The 20,173-nt window shown below is 40.3% G+C and overlaps 2 protein-coding genes across 5 annotated transcripts in view; both read right to left on the bottom strand.

Annotated features, from left to right (window-relative positions):
- Positions 1-8,905, bottom strand: part of EPB41L5 (erythrocyte membrane protein band 4.1 like 5) — a 41,683-nt gene extending 32,778 nt beyond the window's left edge. For both annotated transcript variants that reach the window (XM_076342932.1, XM_076342933.1), the window contains exons 1-2: positions 8,842-8,905; positions 7,567-7,751 (exon numbers count right to left, since the gene is read on the bottom strand). In XM_076342932.1, the coding sequence (XP_076199047.1) occupies positions 7,567-7,746 (180 nt within the window). In that variant the 5' untranslated portion in view covers positions 7,747-7,751; positions 8,842-8,905. The remainder of the gene's footprint in view (positions 1-7,566; positions 7,752-8,841) is intronic.
- Positions 8,906-11,785: 2,880 nt separating this feature from the next.
- Positions 11,786-20,173, bottom strand: part of PTPN4 (protein tyrosine phosphatase non-receptor type 4) — a 121,923-nt gene continuing 113,535 nt past the window's right edge. For all 3 annotated transcript variants that reach the window (XM_076342929.1, XM_076342931.1, XM_076342930.1), the window contains one exon: positions 11,786-18,401. In XM_076342929.1, coding sequence (XP_076199044.1) covers positions 18,315-18,401 — 87 coding nt within the window. In that variant the 3' untranslated portion in view covers positions 11,786-18,314. The remainder of the gene's footprint in view (positions 18,402-20,173) is intronic.

Genomic DNA, 20,173 nt, shown 5'->3' with positions numbered 1-20,173 from the left:
TGGTCATCTAGTGGTTTTGCAACACTTTGGAACGAGATAAAAGCATCTTTTGATCGCTTGGGCATGAATCATGGCCCCCCCCCCCGAATGGAAGGGATGCTCCCAACTACATCCTAATGACATTTCATGTTGCTCCTAATAACTGCAATTGGTGGCTGAGTAGGTGTTACAAAGGCTGGACTTAACCCTGGCAGCTCAGCAGCAAGGCTGGGCAAAGCCAACTCTGGCGTTCACCTCGGCAGGCTGGTTTGTCCCTTCATGGCCGGGATAAGGTGATACGGAGACATTCACCTTGGCTCAGGCATCTCAGTCACTGCCTAAAACTTAGAAAGGCAGCGTTTATATACCCTCTTCTCATGGTCTCAGAGGTAAAGGTTATTTCATGGACACGCATTCAAGAGCATAAGCCAGCAGCTCAGTGCTCCACAACTTGCCTGTCTGTTGTAAAAACCATTTTCAGTTCTAGCAGCAGTCAGTACAGACCGGCGCTGGTGAAGCCACACCAGCTTACAACAGCTGGGGATGAGAGCTTTGTGCTGGGCAGGCACCAGCTGAATGGCTCACTTTTTAAGGTTTTTATCAGGTTTTTAATCACAGCGAAGTACTTCAGACTTCCAAAATGTGAAAAAAATAAAACGAAAACCAAAAAGCCCACCTAATGAATTTACTAACTAAAATGCTTATGAGGAAAGGATTTTTCTCCTCTTTATTTCTTTTCTTTGTGAAGAAAAGGAGGTCCCTATGTAAGATGAACTCTGAAAAAAAAAGCTTAATAGGCTTTACCTTCATGGGACTTACTATCCCTTGTGTCTTTGCAGCTGTACTTTTCTGTCAGAAGATTTCTTCAAATGATTATGTTAATATTGCTTATTAACAATAACTAACCGTAGCTATTGCCTTCAGCAACTACTGAAAGGCAAAAACCTCCCTTCCTGGTTTTTGTCAACTCATTAGGAGGTTTACCATTCGTATTCATACCAGTTTCCTCAGAAAGACCCCATTTACCCCTCAGAGAAGCTAGGGACCCCTACTCAGGATTTACAGCCACCCAGTTGCTAGGATGTCACCTATGCACGTCTGCAGACCATGGCAGTGCGGGAGCAGGAGATGAGCCTGTCCATTTTTTTATTAAGTTAATCCCCCTTCTCCCAAATGACATGTTTCAAAAAAATAAGCCATGAGAAAGCTCCAACAGTGAGCTTTAAAGGAAAAAGTTTTCATCTCAATATCATGAAAACAGTATCTATAGTTAATACCATTAAGGTTTGCTGGAGAACTGGAGGGTTAAAACCCCTTATCTTTACAAAGGCAGAGTTAGAAGTACACATTATTTGTATCACCCTCATCTTACAGCTTTAAGTACTGACCTACAAATGGAGTTGCTCCTCTCCTCGAGCTCCAAGCATCAGTCTTTCAAATAACTTTTCCAAACTCCCCAGTCAATTTTCTCCTTCATCTAAAGATGCCACTGGCAGCAAAGCACCAGTTCTGCTTCCCTCTCTGGTTTATCCCCAGCCTTTAACAACATGCACCATATATTCTTGTACTAAGTAAAAAGCCCTGCAGGCTGGAACAATGCAGAGAATAATTTCTATCTCCAGAGACAGAGCTTATCAATTCTTCCATTTACTCAATCTCTCCCAAACATAGGAAGATAAACATTCGGGATTAAACGTTTTGTTCTGTTATTCTCTGGAGAAAGAAAAAGGCATTTCAATACCCATTATAACGGTATGTTTAATAGAATGCTATATAGAAAGATTTTAATGTACTGTGCTCAGGCTTATTGACCCTACACACAAAAAGATAAAGATTCAAAACATTCATACTTATCAGTTTGTTTTGCCAGAAGTCTCTTATTTTTCCTCTCCCAGAAAGTTTATATCTTCTAGTTACACATTTGATTTAATCCATTTCTGAATCTATCTCCTAGTGTTCTTTCTGATACAGAATATATCCAAACTGCTTGTCCAGGATTAAGGTTTAGAGATTAAATATCTCCCCCCAATATATTCTCGAACATTTCAGTTTTACTTGGTGTTCCACCTGCAGGCTTCTCAGGAGCAGTCTGGTTAAGAGCATATGAGAGTCTGTCTTTGACTGAGCTCTTTACAGGGGTGGTTCAGTGGGAAAGCAGGCCTTCAGACAAAATTCACTGTTATGCTGTGAGTTAGGAATGCTAAACCTTCGGGCAACTAAACCAGCCTGCAGCACCATCCCCAGAAGCACTCGGCAGTACACTGCAGGCCAAACAAATTACTCTGATAGCAGCCGCAGCTTGCTTCCAGCTGCTCCCTTCCTCCCTTTCCAACGTCGCCAGGGCATCGTGCATCGAAGCAAGCCTGAAATGCTCACCTGCCATTAACCCAAAATGACTGGACTCCCAGCACGACTCAGTACAGCCAGTCTGTGATTCTGCTGCTGCTCAGAAGTGCTGAGCATGTACTGTATGTCTTACACTCAATCTCAATATGCATTTAAATCTGGCACCCCAGGAAGCACTTGATCAACCTGCACTACAGCTGGGCCCCCTTCCACCACGCAGACAGCACCTCTGCTTCGTAACACTCAGCCCAGGATTGATTTTTCCAGTTTCAGTCCCCTAAAGGTCTTTCAGTAGTTTAAGCAAATAGTCAAAAGCATTTCAATAGTTTAAGACAAAAACCACATGGGGAAAAAGTTTTAATCCAAAACTTTATACTCTTAACACAAACACACACAAGCAAATCTTTATTTACTCATTACTTTTGTCTACTTAGCTTTATTTTTGAAAATTTAAAAGCCAGCCTTGAACACTAAGATTATTCATTTTATTTGAAGACCGATTTTCCAACATTTTTAGCATTACTACATTTTCTTTTTAATCAGCACCTGTGCCACAGACAGCATTCTGTATTTCATATTTACAGCTACAAATATTCAGCAAGTAGCCACAAATATTCTACAAGCTTGTAAAAAACAAAAAACCAGAGTGGATTACTGAGTAAAAACAACTATAACAATACATCTCTGATCTTGTAGTCGGATCAACACAGATCATCTCCCTCCACACAAAAAGCCATCAGCACTCGTTAACAGTTTCTGGCATTCCAGATAGATTTCTTCATTTTGTTTAAAATAATCACTACAAATACAGTCCTTTTTAATCTTATTTTGTAAGCATTACTCCAAAACTGTAAACAGCTTAGCTAATTCCTGCTATTCCAAAGAGCTCTTGGACTGGTTTATATAAGACCTTGTTTTAATGATACTTCATTATAGTAAGGATAAAAACAGCTCATTTTGCAATCTCCATACTAAATTTCATGCATGCATAAGTAAGGAATATTCTAAGACGAAAAACTACTCGGAGAGCATCCACTCTTGTAATTTGCGTCTTTCACCTTATACCACTAGGAAGCTTTTGCCTAAAACTTAGGTTGCGCGTACAGAAACTGGAATACAATTAACGCCCTATTATCCATGAGAAGATTATATAAATTGTGAGCTAAGCAGGGTCAGGGTTTTTTTACCAAAACAACCCTGGCTTCCACAAAGTACAGTGCTGCTTCTATAAGACCCCATACTTACTGTCTGTTGCTATTGTAAGGCTGACCTTGTTCTCCCACAGAAAGCTATCCACAAATTTTAAGAAAAGGTGCATATTACAAGTGTATCCCTGTAATATAATTTACATTATTTGTCTTACCATTTTTCCCCTTTATCTAGGTTATCTTTTCCTTCTCCCAATTATTACTCTGAATAGCGCAGAATTGACTATCTCTAGAACAAATGCTCAACTTTTAGCTCTTGATTTAAAAATCCTCTGGAGCCCTCCAGTAATCAAACCAGCACTTTATCTGAAATTCTTGACAAACATTTTTGTTCACAAGTATTTCATAAGCTGTTGGTGACTCCAATTAAAAACAGCTTTCAGGGAAAACACTGCTATGACGCCCTCCTGATCCCCAACCTGTCTTTCCCCACAAACCATGACCACCAAAAGAGCCAGTATTCCAGCTGTTGAGGGGTTCCCTTGGGAGCCCAGATTGGTATGACTGAGCTGCTGGAGTCTTCAGGTACTAAACTGGGTCTGTTCATGGCTTTTGAGCTTTTGGGAATTCCAGAGGTACGGGGGGGGAAGATGGAGTTTAGTTTCGCATGGGAACAGGATTAAAAGTAAGATAGGGGATGTCAGCAAATCAGAGTTCTTGTCCTCTCACCGCTCATACCACTAAGCAAACACTCTACCCATGGATCTTAAACAATTAGAAGAAAAAGCAACCCAACTTTTGCCTGAAGTTGAACTCGAGGTAAGTTAACAGTAAAATAGTGTGTATGACGAACATCAACAGCAGCACAGTTAACAGACATGATATATTCTATAAAAACTTTTCATAGATAAAAAACCAGTAATAAGCTTCTCAGTGTTTCACTAAGCACATGATAAGTCTGTCAAAATCACTGAATGCATTTGGACAAACATAAAACTTCAAAAAAAGTGGTAATAGACAAGGAAAACTACCAGGTCAGAACACAACTTTAGAATCGGAGATGAAGACTGAGGAACCTTTCATCTGCCCCAAAAGAACACTGATAAATCGCATGAAGTTCATGCCTCCCATTTTGAACACACCAAAGTGACCGTAAATAGGATACGTAACACTGATATTCTTCAGTCATTGACATAGCTACAAAATAAGTAGATTCTTAAAAACAATCCAGTCTATGTACTGCGTAGGACCGTAGCTTTGATGAACAGTTCAAGTCAGGCACTTTTGTAATTAAAAACAACAGAAGAAATAGAAAAGCAGACAGATTAAGTGGCTTGACAGACACCATAGATAACATCAGTGGACAAAAAGCAGAGTTACTGCTCAAATCCTGGCTCTGTGTTTAATAAATTAATCTCAACTGTATCATTTACAACACGTCCCTTCTGTCTCATTGTCAATATTCATAAAAATATCCACCTTTGCTGCTTAAAAAGACTGTGAAACTTGTTTGGCTTACATAGTACTGTTCCCTGTGGTGGTTCCCCCCCCCCCCCCCTTTTCTTTTTTTAATTTAAATGGAAATTCAGCAATCTCAGATTCAAGTACATGAACAACTGTAACTCCAGAATACTCTTCTTTCAGTAGCAAATTCACTGTAAGGGTATAGCTCAACAAGCATAAGCCTGATACTGCCTCTAAATGCTTCTTCACCACATTTGGGGAGGCACATGGGGAACCAGATTGGAGAATCGCTCCAGCTGGGAACTAACATGACAAAATTATACCAATTATTTTCAGCTACAGCATTTTCTTGACCTAGCTTACTGCCTGGCTGCCAAAAAATGTTTCTTCTGCCAAGGAGTATGTGAAAACAAGGACAAATGCAACAATGAAAGCAAGATCTTTTCTTCCTACAAAAATACTTTACAGTATTTACGTAGCCATGGATTAAAAAAGGTATGGCATTCATTCCTGCCAAGACAACTCTTTCTCGGGCCGTGAACTAACCTGTTTGCTAAGTGATTCAGTCTTAAGAAACACTTTCTGTTATTTATTTTTTTTTAATAAAACAATTTCACAGAACTTAGGTAGACAATGGGACTATGCACAACTGAACTGGCAGACCCGAGGGCACCTCTTTGAGATAACAGGAGTTCATTTTAAACCAAATCTACTGCCAACAAAGTAACAGAACCAGTCTTGGAAAAGGTGTTAGCTCAAAGAGGACAAAGATTCTCAAGGAATTTTTTTGTAAAAGACAAAAAATCTCTGTATATATACACACATGTATTCTTAATTTAGCTTTAGATCTTAGAAAGCAATGTTGTTTTGCCAGGATTTTGTACCCTCCACTTCATCCCCTGTCTCCCCCACAGGGAGACTTCTTTAAGAGTCAACCCTAAAATACGAATGATGCAAGTGGAGACACAAGAACAAACACATTAAGGAGTCTGAAATGAAACATTTAATCTACTTTTAATTTATTGTATTTTAATCACCAAAAGCACTGTCAGCCACTGACGATGCACTGTAATTACTGCATCTAGCTATGCTGATTTAGCATATTTGTTTACTGTTACTCATAACTTAGATGTCCACAGACAAGGCTTTATATTGGCTTATAAAGAAAAAAGGCAAGAGTGAAAAAAATTTCCTGTAGAAATAAATAGTTACTACTGCACCCTGATCTAAGTTTTACAGTCCAGATGGCAGGTCATGACACCTCTTCAGGTTCAATTTATGCTCCTCAAAGCCTTAGAAATGTTGTTAGAGGCACCAGGAATTTGCCTACAGAGCCAACTCCAGCTCCAAAGATTACTGCTCTGGTTATGTGGAGACACCAATTTAAACTTGAGTACTTTTTAAGTGTAACTCTTGCTATAAAGTGTTTGTGGGCATTCCTGGCCTCAAATCAAACATCCTAGGCACTAAGCAGCACTGGATATGTTCATTACATTGTTTCAGAGATGCACAAATTAGTTTTACTGCCCTCTATAAACGCCTATCTGTGTAGTCATTTCGCAAATAAAGATGCCAAACTGCTTCTTCAACTCTAGATTACTTAGGGTTCTGGATATTACAGGAGTTATTTCCACTCACTATGTCAACATACCACACAATACTCTGACAAGTTGAGCCTTCCTCAGGCTACCTAACATTATAAACACTCTAGAACTGTGCTTAAAATAAGAAAGGGAGGAAAGAAAAGCCATTTCAAGAATGGCTGCTCCGCACGCTCTTTCTAGCCAGCAGTTCCAATGTCAGCGCAACTGTTATTGCAGCCAAAACCCTATGGAACTAATCAGAAGGTCTCACAGACCCACAGCTTCCTAACTCAGCTATGTGAGCTCAAAACACGTCACTAACAACTATAACACGTGGTAATGGAAAAACAAGAGCACATCACTTCTATTGCTACTGTTCATCCTGTTGGCTAAAAACAGGTATATAATTAAGCAGAGCAGAACAGACACGTGTATATTAAGGGAGCTTTAGAAATGTAAAACAGTGGCTAACACCTCACTCCCAGTAAAGCACTATGCTATGAGACAATCCCTGCTATATAATCTGCCCTGAGGAGGGGAAGGAAGTAGAAACCTTCTCTTTCCCTCCCCTCTCAAGTTAGCGTTAAAAACTGCATCCGTCTCTGACACAAAATCAAAACAAACAAAACCCACGCAGGAATTACTCCTAGCACTTCCGCTTATCCCTCCTCTTCAACAGAGTTACACCAAGAGATTTACCTTCCTTCTCAAGATGCACACATAGCTCACTGAAAAGCAAATCCAATTCATCCGAAACGTTACCCTAAGTTAAGCCTTAGCAAAACAATTAGATAAACACACTAGAAAGCATTCAATGTACAAGGTATAAGGCACAACTTCTAACAAAACACTCTAGTTTCAGTGAATAACAAAATTAATTATTCTTTCAGTACCTTTTTATGACCAGTAACTTAGCGGACATCAAGTCACAGGATCAGTCGCTATGACAAATAGATACGCCTTAACCCAACTTGTGAAGAGCAAGAAGCACAATCGGATTGACACAAGCCAACAGTATTGAAAAAGCAAACTTGCATCACTCGTACCGGTAAGTCCACGCTGACATCTGTTCCATCCAGCAGCGCCACTCGGCAAGTAATGATGGATTTTGCATCCCCAGCTGCAGGGATGTGGGTTGCAGCTCTTTGGGCCTCTCTTAGCCGTTCTTTCTCCGCATGCTTACGCATAGACCGCCGTCCAAGGGTTCGACGGAAAAAGCTCAGCATCTTTGCTACGAAATCCAAGACAGAAAAAGAACATGTTAATGTCAGTTTTTCACAGAAAAAAGAGACATAATAGCCTGCATTTAAAGTTCTTCGAAAATGCCAGACTTTGATAAAGAACTGTTAAGAGAATCAAACGGCTGTTTCACTTCTTTGGATTTAAATACCCACAGTCTTTGGCTACTCTGAAAAAACCTCAGCTCAAACCTTGGATGGTAGTTGGGGTGATTTTTGGGACAATCTGGAAGTACGTTAGGGAAAAAACAGCGATTGTGTAGATTTCATACAATTAATCCCAATCTTTCATTAATACAAATGCTGCTGCACTCTTCAACGAGATGGTGATGTTCTCTCAAAGCTGGAGAGCAACTAAGAACTACCTACCACCAGCTATCTTCTTGGCTGACATACTCCCATCTCTCCCATCGGAAAAAAGTTATAAACGACTCTTCCCGCCCCAGAACTTCGCTTACAGACCGGGGACTTTGGTGTCGAGCCTCTCGAGGAAAGGCTCTGCACAGACAGGCAGGCGAGCGCCTTTTGGGCACGGCGGTTCCCGTCTCTCTTCGGCCACGGCTCCGCCGAGAATCCCCGCCGGCGCAGGGAAGGCGGCCTCCCAGCCGCCCACCGACACCGGGCTGGCGGCGGCCAGGGTCCCCGGCCGCCGCGGCAGCGCCGGCCCGGCAAACACCCGGAGCTGGGCGGCGAGTCAGCCCTTAACCCCAACAACCGGCCGCTCTCCCCGGAGAGGAACCCAGCCGCGAGCACGGAGCGCCGCCCGGCCACCTCACCGCGGGAGCCCCGGCAAGGAACGGCCCCCGCCGCGCTCAAATCCCCCGTCCCCAGGCCAAGCCAGCCGGGCGCCCCCTGCCTCGGCCGCCTCCGCCGCCCCTGCCCTTACATAAGCCCCGAGACCGGCGCCCGCCTCAACCCCGGCCCGCGGCCCCGCTCCTGCCCCGCCTCGCCGGCGGCCTCGCCTCAGGGGTCGCGCCGCGCCCTCCCCCACCGCGGTCGCGGCCGCTCGGGCACCGGCGCGGCACCGCGAACCCTCCGTGGAGCCGCTGGCGGCGGTCGCAGCGGGCTCCCCGCGCCGCTCACCTGGCGGGCGGCCCCGCGGCCCGGGCGGCGGGAGCAGCGGAGCCGGGGGCGGCGGGATCGCGTCCCCGCGGCGGCTCCTCAAGGCCCTGGGGGCGGGCGGGGGGGGCGGTGAGGGAGCCCCCGGGAGGGGGCGGGCCTCCGAAGATGGCGGAGCGATGTGGGAGGCCCTTAAACGGGCAACGACTCGCCGTCCGTTTCCTCCTGCCTGCGCTTACTCACCTGGCGGCTTCCGCTGCTGCTCTCAAACGCCCCTCTCAATGGAGGAGCGGGGCGGCGGGAAGGGCAGGCGGCAGCCGACGGTAAAGAGCGCGCTGTTGGTCGCGCCGCGCGGAGGGGCCAGCTCCCCTTTAAAGGGGCGGATCCCAGTGGAGAAGGGGCGCCCCCACCCCGAGCCAGGTGGTTTCGCCCGGCGAAAGGCCGCCGCGGGGGGCGGCGGGGGCGCGGCGCGGCCCACGTGCCGGCCGGGGAGGGCGGCGGGAGGCAGCGCGCGCCGCCCGGGCAAGGAGCACCGGCACCAGCGGCCTGAGGGCGAGAGGGGCCGCCGTGCTGGACAACGGCCGCGTGGTAAAACGGGGGCGAACGGGAAACCCTCTAGCGAAGCGGCACTTCGTTTTGAGCCTTCGGGATGGCTTTCGAATTATTTCGCCAAATGTCTGGAGTTTTTGCTAACGCGTAGCAGAAGTTTCCCTCAGCTGTTCAGCCAGAACTGTAACGAGTCCTCAGCTGGCCAGCAGTAACAAGAAGCCTCAGGCAAACGCCCTCTTAAACCATTAAGTTTAGAAGAAAATCGTCTCTTTAAACACTGCCTGAAAGGGTAAGTGTAGCAATATACTAAATAAAGCAGAACCATCTACAAACTAACAGTATTTATAGGCTGAAATAAGATTATGACGACAAAATGCAGTTTGTAGTCTCACGTCCTTAGGAAATACAAGGATGGTTTATCCGTGATCTATACTTTAATTCCTGTTACTCCAGTCTCAGGAGAAAAGCCCTGCTCACTGGCAGGGCCACAGCAGCTACAAAGGGCTGCACTTCACTGTATTTTTTGAGTACATAAATATTTGTGTTCAAGCTAGTCTTTGAGATCTCCAAATAGAAAACCTCAGGAAAGGCAACATAAACAGAAGGCAATATAAACTCTGCTTGCAAAGTATAGTGCTGGCTAACAGAGAGACTGCTCTGGGTAAACAAGCGCCAGGCTCCTTCAAAATCCCAGGATAACTGGGAATCCAGTCTATGTAGCAGTCTGGGAAAGCGGAGACTTTGGCTTGTTATTGGGACCGCTTTTGCTAACGATAATGCAGCATTTTCTATACTCAGCTGTGAAACCCGGTCTGAGATAACCGGTCACTCACCTGCCACGCAGAGCAACTGCCATAACGAAATACCCGGTAGTACACTGCTATGGCAAAATCAGCTCCAGTGCCCAAATATACATCGAGTTATCTTGATGTCATTTGCTGAAATGGCAAAAAAAAGCTGCCAGGTAATTGCCCGGTATTTGCTGACTAAGCAACAGGCTGGTTTTAACATTAAATGTCAGTTATTTTAGCACCCCTGGGTTGACAACAGAGCAATCCTCCTGCCGCAAGCAGAAGGAGCAAAGCAAGCTTAGGGGGAAGGCGAGATTCACATTCATGCGTGGTTACTCAGGAACACAAATCACAAAACGGGGAGGGATTGAGATACTTTTTATCAGAGGAGCAGGGACTATGCTCGCTCCTGGTACCCAGAAGAAACATGCAAAATCTTACTATATTTAAAGGGGGGGGGAATCATTTATCTCGGAGGCTTTCAGGTATCTGATGAATACTCAGTGCAGATCAATTAACTGATCATACGCACAACAAAGATGCTTAGTTTTCAGCAGAGATCTTGATCACATAAATGACACTCTCCTTGGTCTACGCCAATTCACATTTTCCTATTGGACAAAGCATTCCAGAGAATAAACTACCTGATTCTTAGAGGCTGTCCCTAAATTTTCTGCCTGTCTTCAACTATTTCCTCAAGTTGAGCTTCTTTCCATTCTTGTCACTCACAAGCTCCCTTGTTGCCACCAAAACCTTCATTATTCCCAGCTCCCTTTCTGTAGCTTCAGTGACACAAACATTTTTGCTCATTTTTGCTCTTCCTACTTCACACCAGCCTCTTGCTACTCTTCATGTAACTGCAGTCTACTCCTTCCTCACTATTTGCTACTCAGATACAGTCCAAGTATACGCACATGCAACTGTGGTATCTGTGACTTGTCTTCTGTCCAGTCTTCCTATTCCAGTTTAAACAAATCTCTTCCTACTTAATATCTCTTCTGTTTCTCTCCTTGAATGCTTTCCCAGTAGTTTATCTTTTTGTACTTCAAATCCAAACACCTTGTCCTCACTTTACAGTCCTAAATTAATCAGTCAAATTAAGAACATATGGGTCGGTCTCTCTTCTTAGACTCTTATTCCTCCTGAGATTTTTGTCTTGCCTCCTAAATCCTCTCATCTTCTTTTCCCATTTTTGCTTTGAATATCTCCTCGCTTTTTGGCAGCAAATATTTCATCACAAACTTCCACCTGGAATTTTTGTTCGTCACATCAGTATTCCTCATGCCCTCAAGTTTTGTAATCAGACTATAATCTCTATTGAACACTGTCTCCAAAACACTCACTGTATAAAAGATAAATAAAGAGTTATTCTTCCATTAGAGCAAAAACTGCAGTATATATTGTCAGGTAAAAAACTTTGGCTGATACTCTCATGCTGCTTCTGTAGCCAAGCAATTTCATTCCTGATAATTTAACATCCTCTTCTAGTGCTCGATCCATAGGGGTGTGTTTATGGCATACAATGCCAAAAAGTGAAACACAAGATGAACATTATCTGCCATCAGAATCGTAATAAAAGTAGCATAGCAAAACCATGTGTACAGTATCAAGAAAATTGCAGAAAAAAATTAAACTTTAAATTACTAAAGCACATCTTTATTTTGCAATTAAACAATTAAGATCCACAAGTAAACTATATATATATTTTCAAGTCTGTACCTAGACAACTATTTGTCAACTGAAATTAAATATATCCACAAAATATGCATAACAGCATTTTTTCACATAATAGAATGAAGTTTTACTTAAGACTAAAACAAGACTTGTTAAATGTTAATTAGCATATTTATCCTGGGAACTGCTGGTTTTCGGTAGAAGTTAGTGTATCATTTTAATGGCAAGAAATTTCATTTTATCAAAATGAGGACAAATACATAAGGCCCTTTAAAGCATACAGTAGCTGCAGTGACAAAAGCTGAATTTATTTTCACATTGTCCAGTGTTGACCAATTTCAAGTTTCCATCATTTTCAATCAACCACCCCGGCTGTTTAGCCAAGATGTTGTGTTTAGGGTTTGTTTGGTTTTTTCTCCCCCTCATGTGCTTTTAAACAAATTTATAGGCAAAAGCCTACTTATGGGAAGAACCTTCCCATCCCCCCAACATTAATAAAGATACACAAGAGTTAGTCTAAACAACAAAAGAGCAATTCAACTCTGAGATGATTTACTTCACACTTGCAGTCCGTCATTCAGCAGTATGAAACTGAGATGAAATTTGACAACTGAAAGCCACAGCTGGAAATGCAAATTAATTACCAGAAGTAACTAGCAAAAAAATATTGCCACCATCTGATTGTTAATAAGGATCTAAATAATATTCTTCCCTTTGTATTTACACATAGTATAGCACCTGTTACAGAAAAAAAAAACCCAAACCTTACACAAACAGCCCTGCCAAATTGACTGGTTAAAATGGGATCACTGGTAAATGAATCAAACCAAATGGAAAACAAATCTGGATAGACTGGATAAAATAAAACCTTCCTTTTCTTACCTTAATTTTCCTGTAAGATTATTATGGGTTGTTACTGTGGTGCCCCAATGTACTGAGATAATTGCACTGGATCGTTTATAGTCTAGTCTTTGCAGATATATTCTAGTTAAAGAAAACAACAGCTTAATGTAAACTGTTGAACCCTTTCACTCATGTCTTAGGCCCCTGGCCTAGGAGTAAAAGGGTGACAACTTCTTTAAACTTCGTTGTGCATTATCTTTAGTTATCAAAATTGAAATAAGTTAAGTAAAAAAAAAATACTGATTTCCAGGTAATTGATCTAATGTTAAAAATAATTCTTAGCAGAAACATTTACAGTAAACATAGCTAATTTGCAGCTAGCTGAGAGAGATCACAGAGATAAATTTACAAGTACCCTGTAGTTTCTATTTGCACCTTTTTTTTTCCTCCCCCCCATGCAAGCTTTATATTCTAAGACATGAAAATTGAGATGATAGAATTATTAATATCTTATTAATATCTGTTTTCTGAAAGTCCCTCAGAAACACATGAACAATAATCCAGAAATGGTTGGAACAACAGAAAGCATTCGTACCAGGGTATAATCTGAATCATCTCTGTACAGAAATCTGTTAAGCATCTCTCTCCAAACCCAATTTATTTTGTCCAATAGTTCAGTCAGTAGTAAGCTTGAGATAAAGTGCTACTATTCAAACATCAAAACACTTCGAAAAAAAATTACCCTTTAAAATGTGTAAGCTTGCTAAATATGAAATAACACAACCAACAAACTGTCAGCCAGTCCGTGAAACCATAGTTCATGCTATAGCAGACCAGAATGATAGCTCTTTTAGTGGCAATTTTTTTTTTTTCAAGAGGCTATTGGTTCAAAGAAATCAAAAAGTCCAAATTTTTTTAACTGAAAATTTCAGCATTTTTAAAAAAAGTTATCTCAAATTTTAACCACTGAGCTCTCAATGAGCAAAACATGCCAAAGCCAATAGCCAGAGCTTACGGCTTATGCACCAGTTAAAAACTTGTAGCTGGAGAAGCCCTGTGAACTGTAAAGATGCACGGTCGTGGTAGCAACTAGCACAGAGGTAAAATCCAGCGATTAACAAACTGGCAGACTGCTAAACCAAAAAAAACCCCACCAAAACAAAAACAAACAGTTTCAATTTATAACTGCAGTGGGATTAACAGAGACTGGACAGAACAGTTAACACTGAAACAAACAAACCATTTTTCCCTTGTAACAGCTTCCCACTAATTATAACCCCTTCAATTTCATGCAAGATCCACATCTAATCAATGAATATGTTTTTACCAGATTTTGATATTGGATCCTAGCACTAAAAGTAGCAATGGAAAAGAGCTTTTCCAGTCTCAGGACAAAAGGTGGGTACTTAAATTAGCAAATACATCCAGCCAACCGGGGACCTGAGTGTTGAGCTACAAAAAGACTACAAGTGACATTAGAGGACACCATTCCTGTACTTTGTGGAAGTCCAAATATGCAAAATTTTAATTTGGACCATAACCCAATCCCTCCCTTTATCCTGAGGGCTAAGGGTCTTAAAAATTGCCTGCATAGTGGCTCTACAGTCAAAACTACAGCATACGTTATCGGACAATGTGCTTTTGCTTGAAAATTGGTGGATCTGTAGAGTTTTTCATATTCATGCTAATTCCCTGAGCCATCAAACATCACCCACACACCTGCACACACACTGCAGAAGCATAAAAATATCACATAATTCAGCTCCACAGCATACCTGGAGCTCCAGCATCTCTATGCCAGACCTTCCCTACTTCCCATCTCCCTGGGCAGTGCAACTGCAGCAGGTCCGCTGCATTTTGGCCTTTCCACGGGTACTACGAAGCTTTTTGGAAGGTCTCCACGGAAAGTTGCCGGCTACACGGGTTCCATAACAAACTCCTCATGTCCCTTAATCTCCCAGCTGCTTTCTCACCCTTTCTCTAATAGATGGTGTGCCAGACTGTAATCAGATATTCTAGAAGAAGTGTTACTGCTTTATCTATATGGGACATAAGCTTTCAAGATTTAACAGAGAAATGTGGAAGAAACGTCAACTAGCGTGAAACGTAGTGAGGAAAGAAAAAAAAATCAGGCTTTCTCTTCTTCATAACTGGAAGAGAATACATAAAAATGAAATGCATAAAAGCAGTATTTTACTGCTTAAGACTTGCAAGTTATTTAAAATACCAAATGCTTCCAAGTTCAGGATAAATGAATTCTTCAGCTCTCAGTTATCTGGTATATGTAAAGCAGTATTTCTCAAAGTGGCTTGGCTGACAATCTGTAGGTGGTTTATTAAACAATACCTGCATCTTATTTCATACTTAGCAAAAATAAAAAATGCCCCCAAAACACTCAAAGCCCCTGCTAGAGCCCCATGTCTTTCTACTAAAAACAACCTTGAAATCCACTTTAAACAAGAGATGGTAGTGGTAGTTTTCAATCTGAACCTAAAAGGAAAACAAAAGTCTTAACATCAGACATTGGCACAAAATTGTCATAATATTGCTCTTATTTACAATGAAAACTACTTTTTTTTTTTTAAACTGGATTTGTATCATGGAAGTGTTACAAACATACTCTTTCCCACACCCACCCAACATTTTTCCTAATCAAATGGTATGAAAATAATTATTCATAAAATCCAACAGTCATAACACCAATCACATATAGGTCTATAGGTCATTATGTCTGAAAGATACATTCATGTTTTGTACAGCATGAAACATACAAAAACTTCCTTAGAAAACTCTTAAGGATGATACAGATCTTCATAACCCAAAGTAAAATATTTAGCAGTTTTGCTTCTTTTTGGCCATATAAAAATATTTTAAAGGCCATTTATACCACAACAGGTAGAAACATTTGAATGAATGATTTATGGTGCAGAAAGGCTTTAATGCTATTCTCTTTCCCAATCAGTTTTTGGTTACCACTATCCTGGCTTTGGAGAAGCCAAAAAGCCACGGAGTCGCTGATGGCCAATTATCTAAGAATAGTAACTTTGTTCCAATTTTTTCCCCAGTGCAACTAGTTAATACGCTACAAATCAGCTTGAGTCAGCGCAGTGGAAGATTTTGAAGAGACCTGTTATTCTTGCCTGTGTTTGTAATCAAAAAAAGTAATGACAGACGACCAATAAATATCCCACACTTAATTGTGGTATAAATGGGTCTTTTGAACTCAAACTGCTTTGGCAACTTTACATAAGAATATTTAAATATGTGACATACCAACACTATATAATGTTGCTATAAACTCCATTTCTGATTTCCCTCAGAAAAAAAGGGCAAATGCTATTTTCATTTACAACTTGACTATGAAAAAAATTTATTTCAATATAATGGATGAATTATTTTAATTTTTAGACATTAAGTGCTCAGTTTAAAATAACCTTCCAACTAGCCAGCATCTCAGCTAATAATTTCGTCACATGGAAGTTAAAGCTTATACTTTCCTAAAGAAGAATTTTCTTTTGTTGCAAATGGCTTAAAATAAAACTGAGATTAAAGCTACTTTATTACTCTTTTTCAGTTTATCAGATCCAGAGATTCTTGTAAGATTCATTTGTCACTGAGGGATAATATTGATTTAAGCATCAAATCTAGAAATATAAGGAACAGGGCCACAGGCCACCTAATATTATTTTGTTTTCTAAAAATATTTAAAACTCTATCTTCCATTTGGCATTGTGTTTCACAATTATTACTAAGTCATAAGCCAGGATTTCACTTTGCCTGAATCCCTTTTCACTTAATAGTTCATAGCTGATTCTCTTTCCAATGTCCATAGAACACAGTATTTTATATAATATAATTCTTCAATAGCTAAAAATTATTTAGCGTAGAACTTTCCATTTTAATTCTATGCTCTATATAGCTTACAACAAAATTTACTGGATAAACATTTTCAGGAAACCAATACAATAAATTAAAACTTTTAAATAGAGGACACAAAGTCATGTTGTCACAGGGCAGTCAAAGAAGTGACTGATTTTTTTTTTCTTACAGTATATTACACTGGATACCTTGCTTCTGACTTGGTTTCTCCTATACTCAAAAAATATTAAAAACCCGGGAATTTATGTATCTTTAGAATGAGCTCAGATACTGTATCAGACATTTCTTACAAATCTACCTACTTAAATAAGAAGCAACCCACACCAACTGGAACAATTTTGCACAAGCATAACAGAAGGTGATTGGGGTCATTATGGAATTAAAATAAAGTTCTGGGACAACTTCATAGTGTTCTCCTCCCTTCCCCCCACCCAAACAATTAAAAAAAAAAAAGGCAGACCTGTACGAACATGGCTTGAAATCAACTATGAGGACTTAAAAAGTAATTGGTTAGCAGATAATGGAATTAAATCACATCTGATTTTAACTTCAACAACTATCAGTGCTATTAAAGAGTTATGTTCTAATTGAGTAAGACAGCTATTCTCAATATAAGGATAAAACAAAGTATCAGCTTCTAATGACCTACCAGCATTTCATAGTAAGCTGCTAGTAAGTTACTAGTTGGAAGGAATGAAGGAATGTGTCAGATTTTTCACATAATTAGAACACAGCAGCATACAATGCTCATTCATTAAGTTGGCAGAGGTGCTTTTGCTACTGAGAGTAGCACACAGGTACTTGTATAAGGAAAGAGGGAATGGTATTTCCATGACCCCTTGCAGTAACGCATTCCAAGCACCAAGGGCCGTTTTTAAAATCTGAACCCATTAAGATAAATATGACAGGACAATACCACCCCCACAGAATCATGAGTGCCTTTCACTGGATGTACGCTGTAAGTTTCAAGGCACTTAAGGGGTTAAGACGTAATGCATGCACTAGTTCCCATCACGTAATCTTAAGTCACACGAATCAGAATACACCAGTGTATGACACACAAGCTGTGTCAAAGAAATGCTGTTTATTTTTTTTTTTTTTAATTTTTATTGTTATTGTTATTATTTTGTACAAGATGCTGGTAAGAGGGCATTATGCAGCTACTGCTGGGTTAACACCGACGCCAGCTTTCCTCTAACAACCAGCTGGTCTCTAGTAAGGGTGTAGGACAAAGTGTGCTGCATCAGTAGGCAGTGTGTATCTATCTAGTATCGGCAATATTGCTAATGTTGTAAAAAACAAAACAGTGAGAGTCTGTACATAGTAAATAAACCTAGCACTGGAAAAAGACCATGGCTTAGTGTATTTTTTCATTTGTTTTTCATTTTAAGAGACATGGGTGTAAAACAGAGTGAAATAATTCCAAGCCTTGTTTGTAGCAATTCAACCAGAAGCGCAGAATATGGCACTACAATGAAATATCGTAGATTACCCTGAACACAATTAGTTCTTTCAGTTTATGGTTTGTTCGGAGCAAAGCACGAAAATAAAGTCTTCAAACAGATGAAGGTTAGAAGAGTTTCAGAGACTGATTTTGTTTCAACGTAAAGTGCAACAGTGCTGAAGTTTTTCAAAGTTCTTTGTCAATTCTTTGCTGTACTTCACTATCATTTCCTGCAAACAGTATTATGGCACAAAGAATGCTGCCAGTTCATTACAGAGGACAGGATTCCTCAACTGATATCCTAGGTTTTTTGCTCTTTACTTATGCAGTGATGCTTGTAAAGGTTTAATAAATCCTTCTTCATACACCTTCAAAATAGCTTCACATACAAATCTGTATTGACTCTGAAAAGAAGAGTAGATTCAGTAAGTTGAAAAGAAATGTAATTGAACCATGTCATTTGGAAGCAGAAAAGGCCTCTAAGATGTTCTCATCCCATTCTCTTGACAGGCCAAGAACTGTACTTCAAAGTCAGTTTAGGAAACACAAAACCACCGGAACTTCATATTAGAACATCTTGTTTCTCAACAGAAGAATGGGATGAATGGCACTTTGAAATATATACCAAAAGTCATACCCACAAAACCAGTACTATTATTACAACATCACCTATTTAGTAATTTTCTGCTCTTCATTTCATTGCTGAAGTTTCATTGACCTGAGGTTTCTATACACTTGGATTTCGAAGCTATAGTTTCAAAGCACTTTTTCATATTTAAATTAATTCTGGCATGTTATTGGCACCTCCCTCTCAGAATTTGATAAAAAAGAAAATTGTTTCATGTTTTAAAAAGCCAGAACTCCAGTTTCTTAACATTATATAATGTCTAACTCTGCAATGTATTCAAGTCTAGCACCAGCATAGAGGCCACTATTATTTTGTTTTAAACAAGTAATAGTTAAAAAACCCAACAATAATCAAATTAGAATATAATGAAAATAAAATGAAATAAAAAGCACTGTTTTGTAAAGCGCCACAATTAACACTGAATACTGCATAATGATGTTTATGCTGGTCAGAAAGCCAGCATGCCTGCCTTTTCAGTGTCGTGGAATATCCCTCTGTATGCAGTAATTAGTGATGTCAGATCTTAAACGGGCACAGTAACAGATTTAGTAATAGAATCATTATTTACTGTATTATTGCATGTATATTAAAATAGTTAAATTCATACGTATTTGTGTAAAACACTTATTTTGCCTCCAGTGCTCCCTCAAGGAAACTCTGAGCTCAACTCTCATAGTACGCACAGCAGACACCCATGCATAGGGCCATCTTGTGGACACCGAGTGAATCTTTCAGGATATACAAAATCAGGAAGAGTGCCAAAGGAGAAATTATAATAGAATCATATGTTTATGAAATCTTAAAAAAACCCACTTCAAGTCTTTTATTATCCCTTCTCCCTCTGATGCAGTAAACACCTGCGTTTCACTGAAGCTTGAAAATTCTGGTTTCTCTAAGAAAAATGAGAAGACCAGAAGATATTTAGCACGTGCCGTGAAAAAATAGTCAAAACCCTTACCACTGCACCTTCTACCTTTACTAATAAAACTCTCTTCCTCTCTGTGTATGCTAGAGAGGTATGCTATTCATACTGTATAGTCATCACAAACAGCAAGAGCCATCCTTCATTATTTTTCATGTATCATCTTCCTCACTCTTCCTGTGCTAGCTGAATAATACAACTTTTTAGTGGAACATGAATACCAGACAGCAGCACCGAATGATAGATGACCTAGAAATGGAGGCCCATATGTACTTTTTGTCAGTCTGAATACTCTCTGAAGAACACAAAAGGTTTATTCAAATTTGATTAGAGGAACAGCAGCAGGGACATTAAAATTACTACAATGAGTAACTACCTTCAGGTAATTGTGGGAGAGATTTGATACTGGTTCTAGTGCCTTTTCTCCTTCAAAATACTTCCTCTTCTAAACACTATATACTACGAGTAAAACTATACAACTGATTACTGATTAAAAAAAATAAAAAACCTGGAACTGGTCAAAGCTTGGAACAACCAAGAGTCCAAGCCTTTTTTTTTTTTTTTTTTTTTTTTTTTTTTGAAAGACAACACAACTCAATCTTTTGACCCTTTTTAGGTATTTTCTA

Source organism: Aptenodytes patagonicus, chromosome 6 (assembly GCF_965638725.1).
Source record: "Aptenodytes patagonicus chromosome 6, bAptPat1.pri.cur, whole genome shotgun sequence".
NCBI lineage: Eukaryota > Metazoa > Chordata > Aves > Sphenisciformes > Spheniscidae > Aptenodytes > Aptenodytes patagonicus.
The sequence above is the reverse complement of the archived record's forward strand: the minus strand, read 5'-3'. Positions and strand labels throughout refer to the sequence as shown.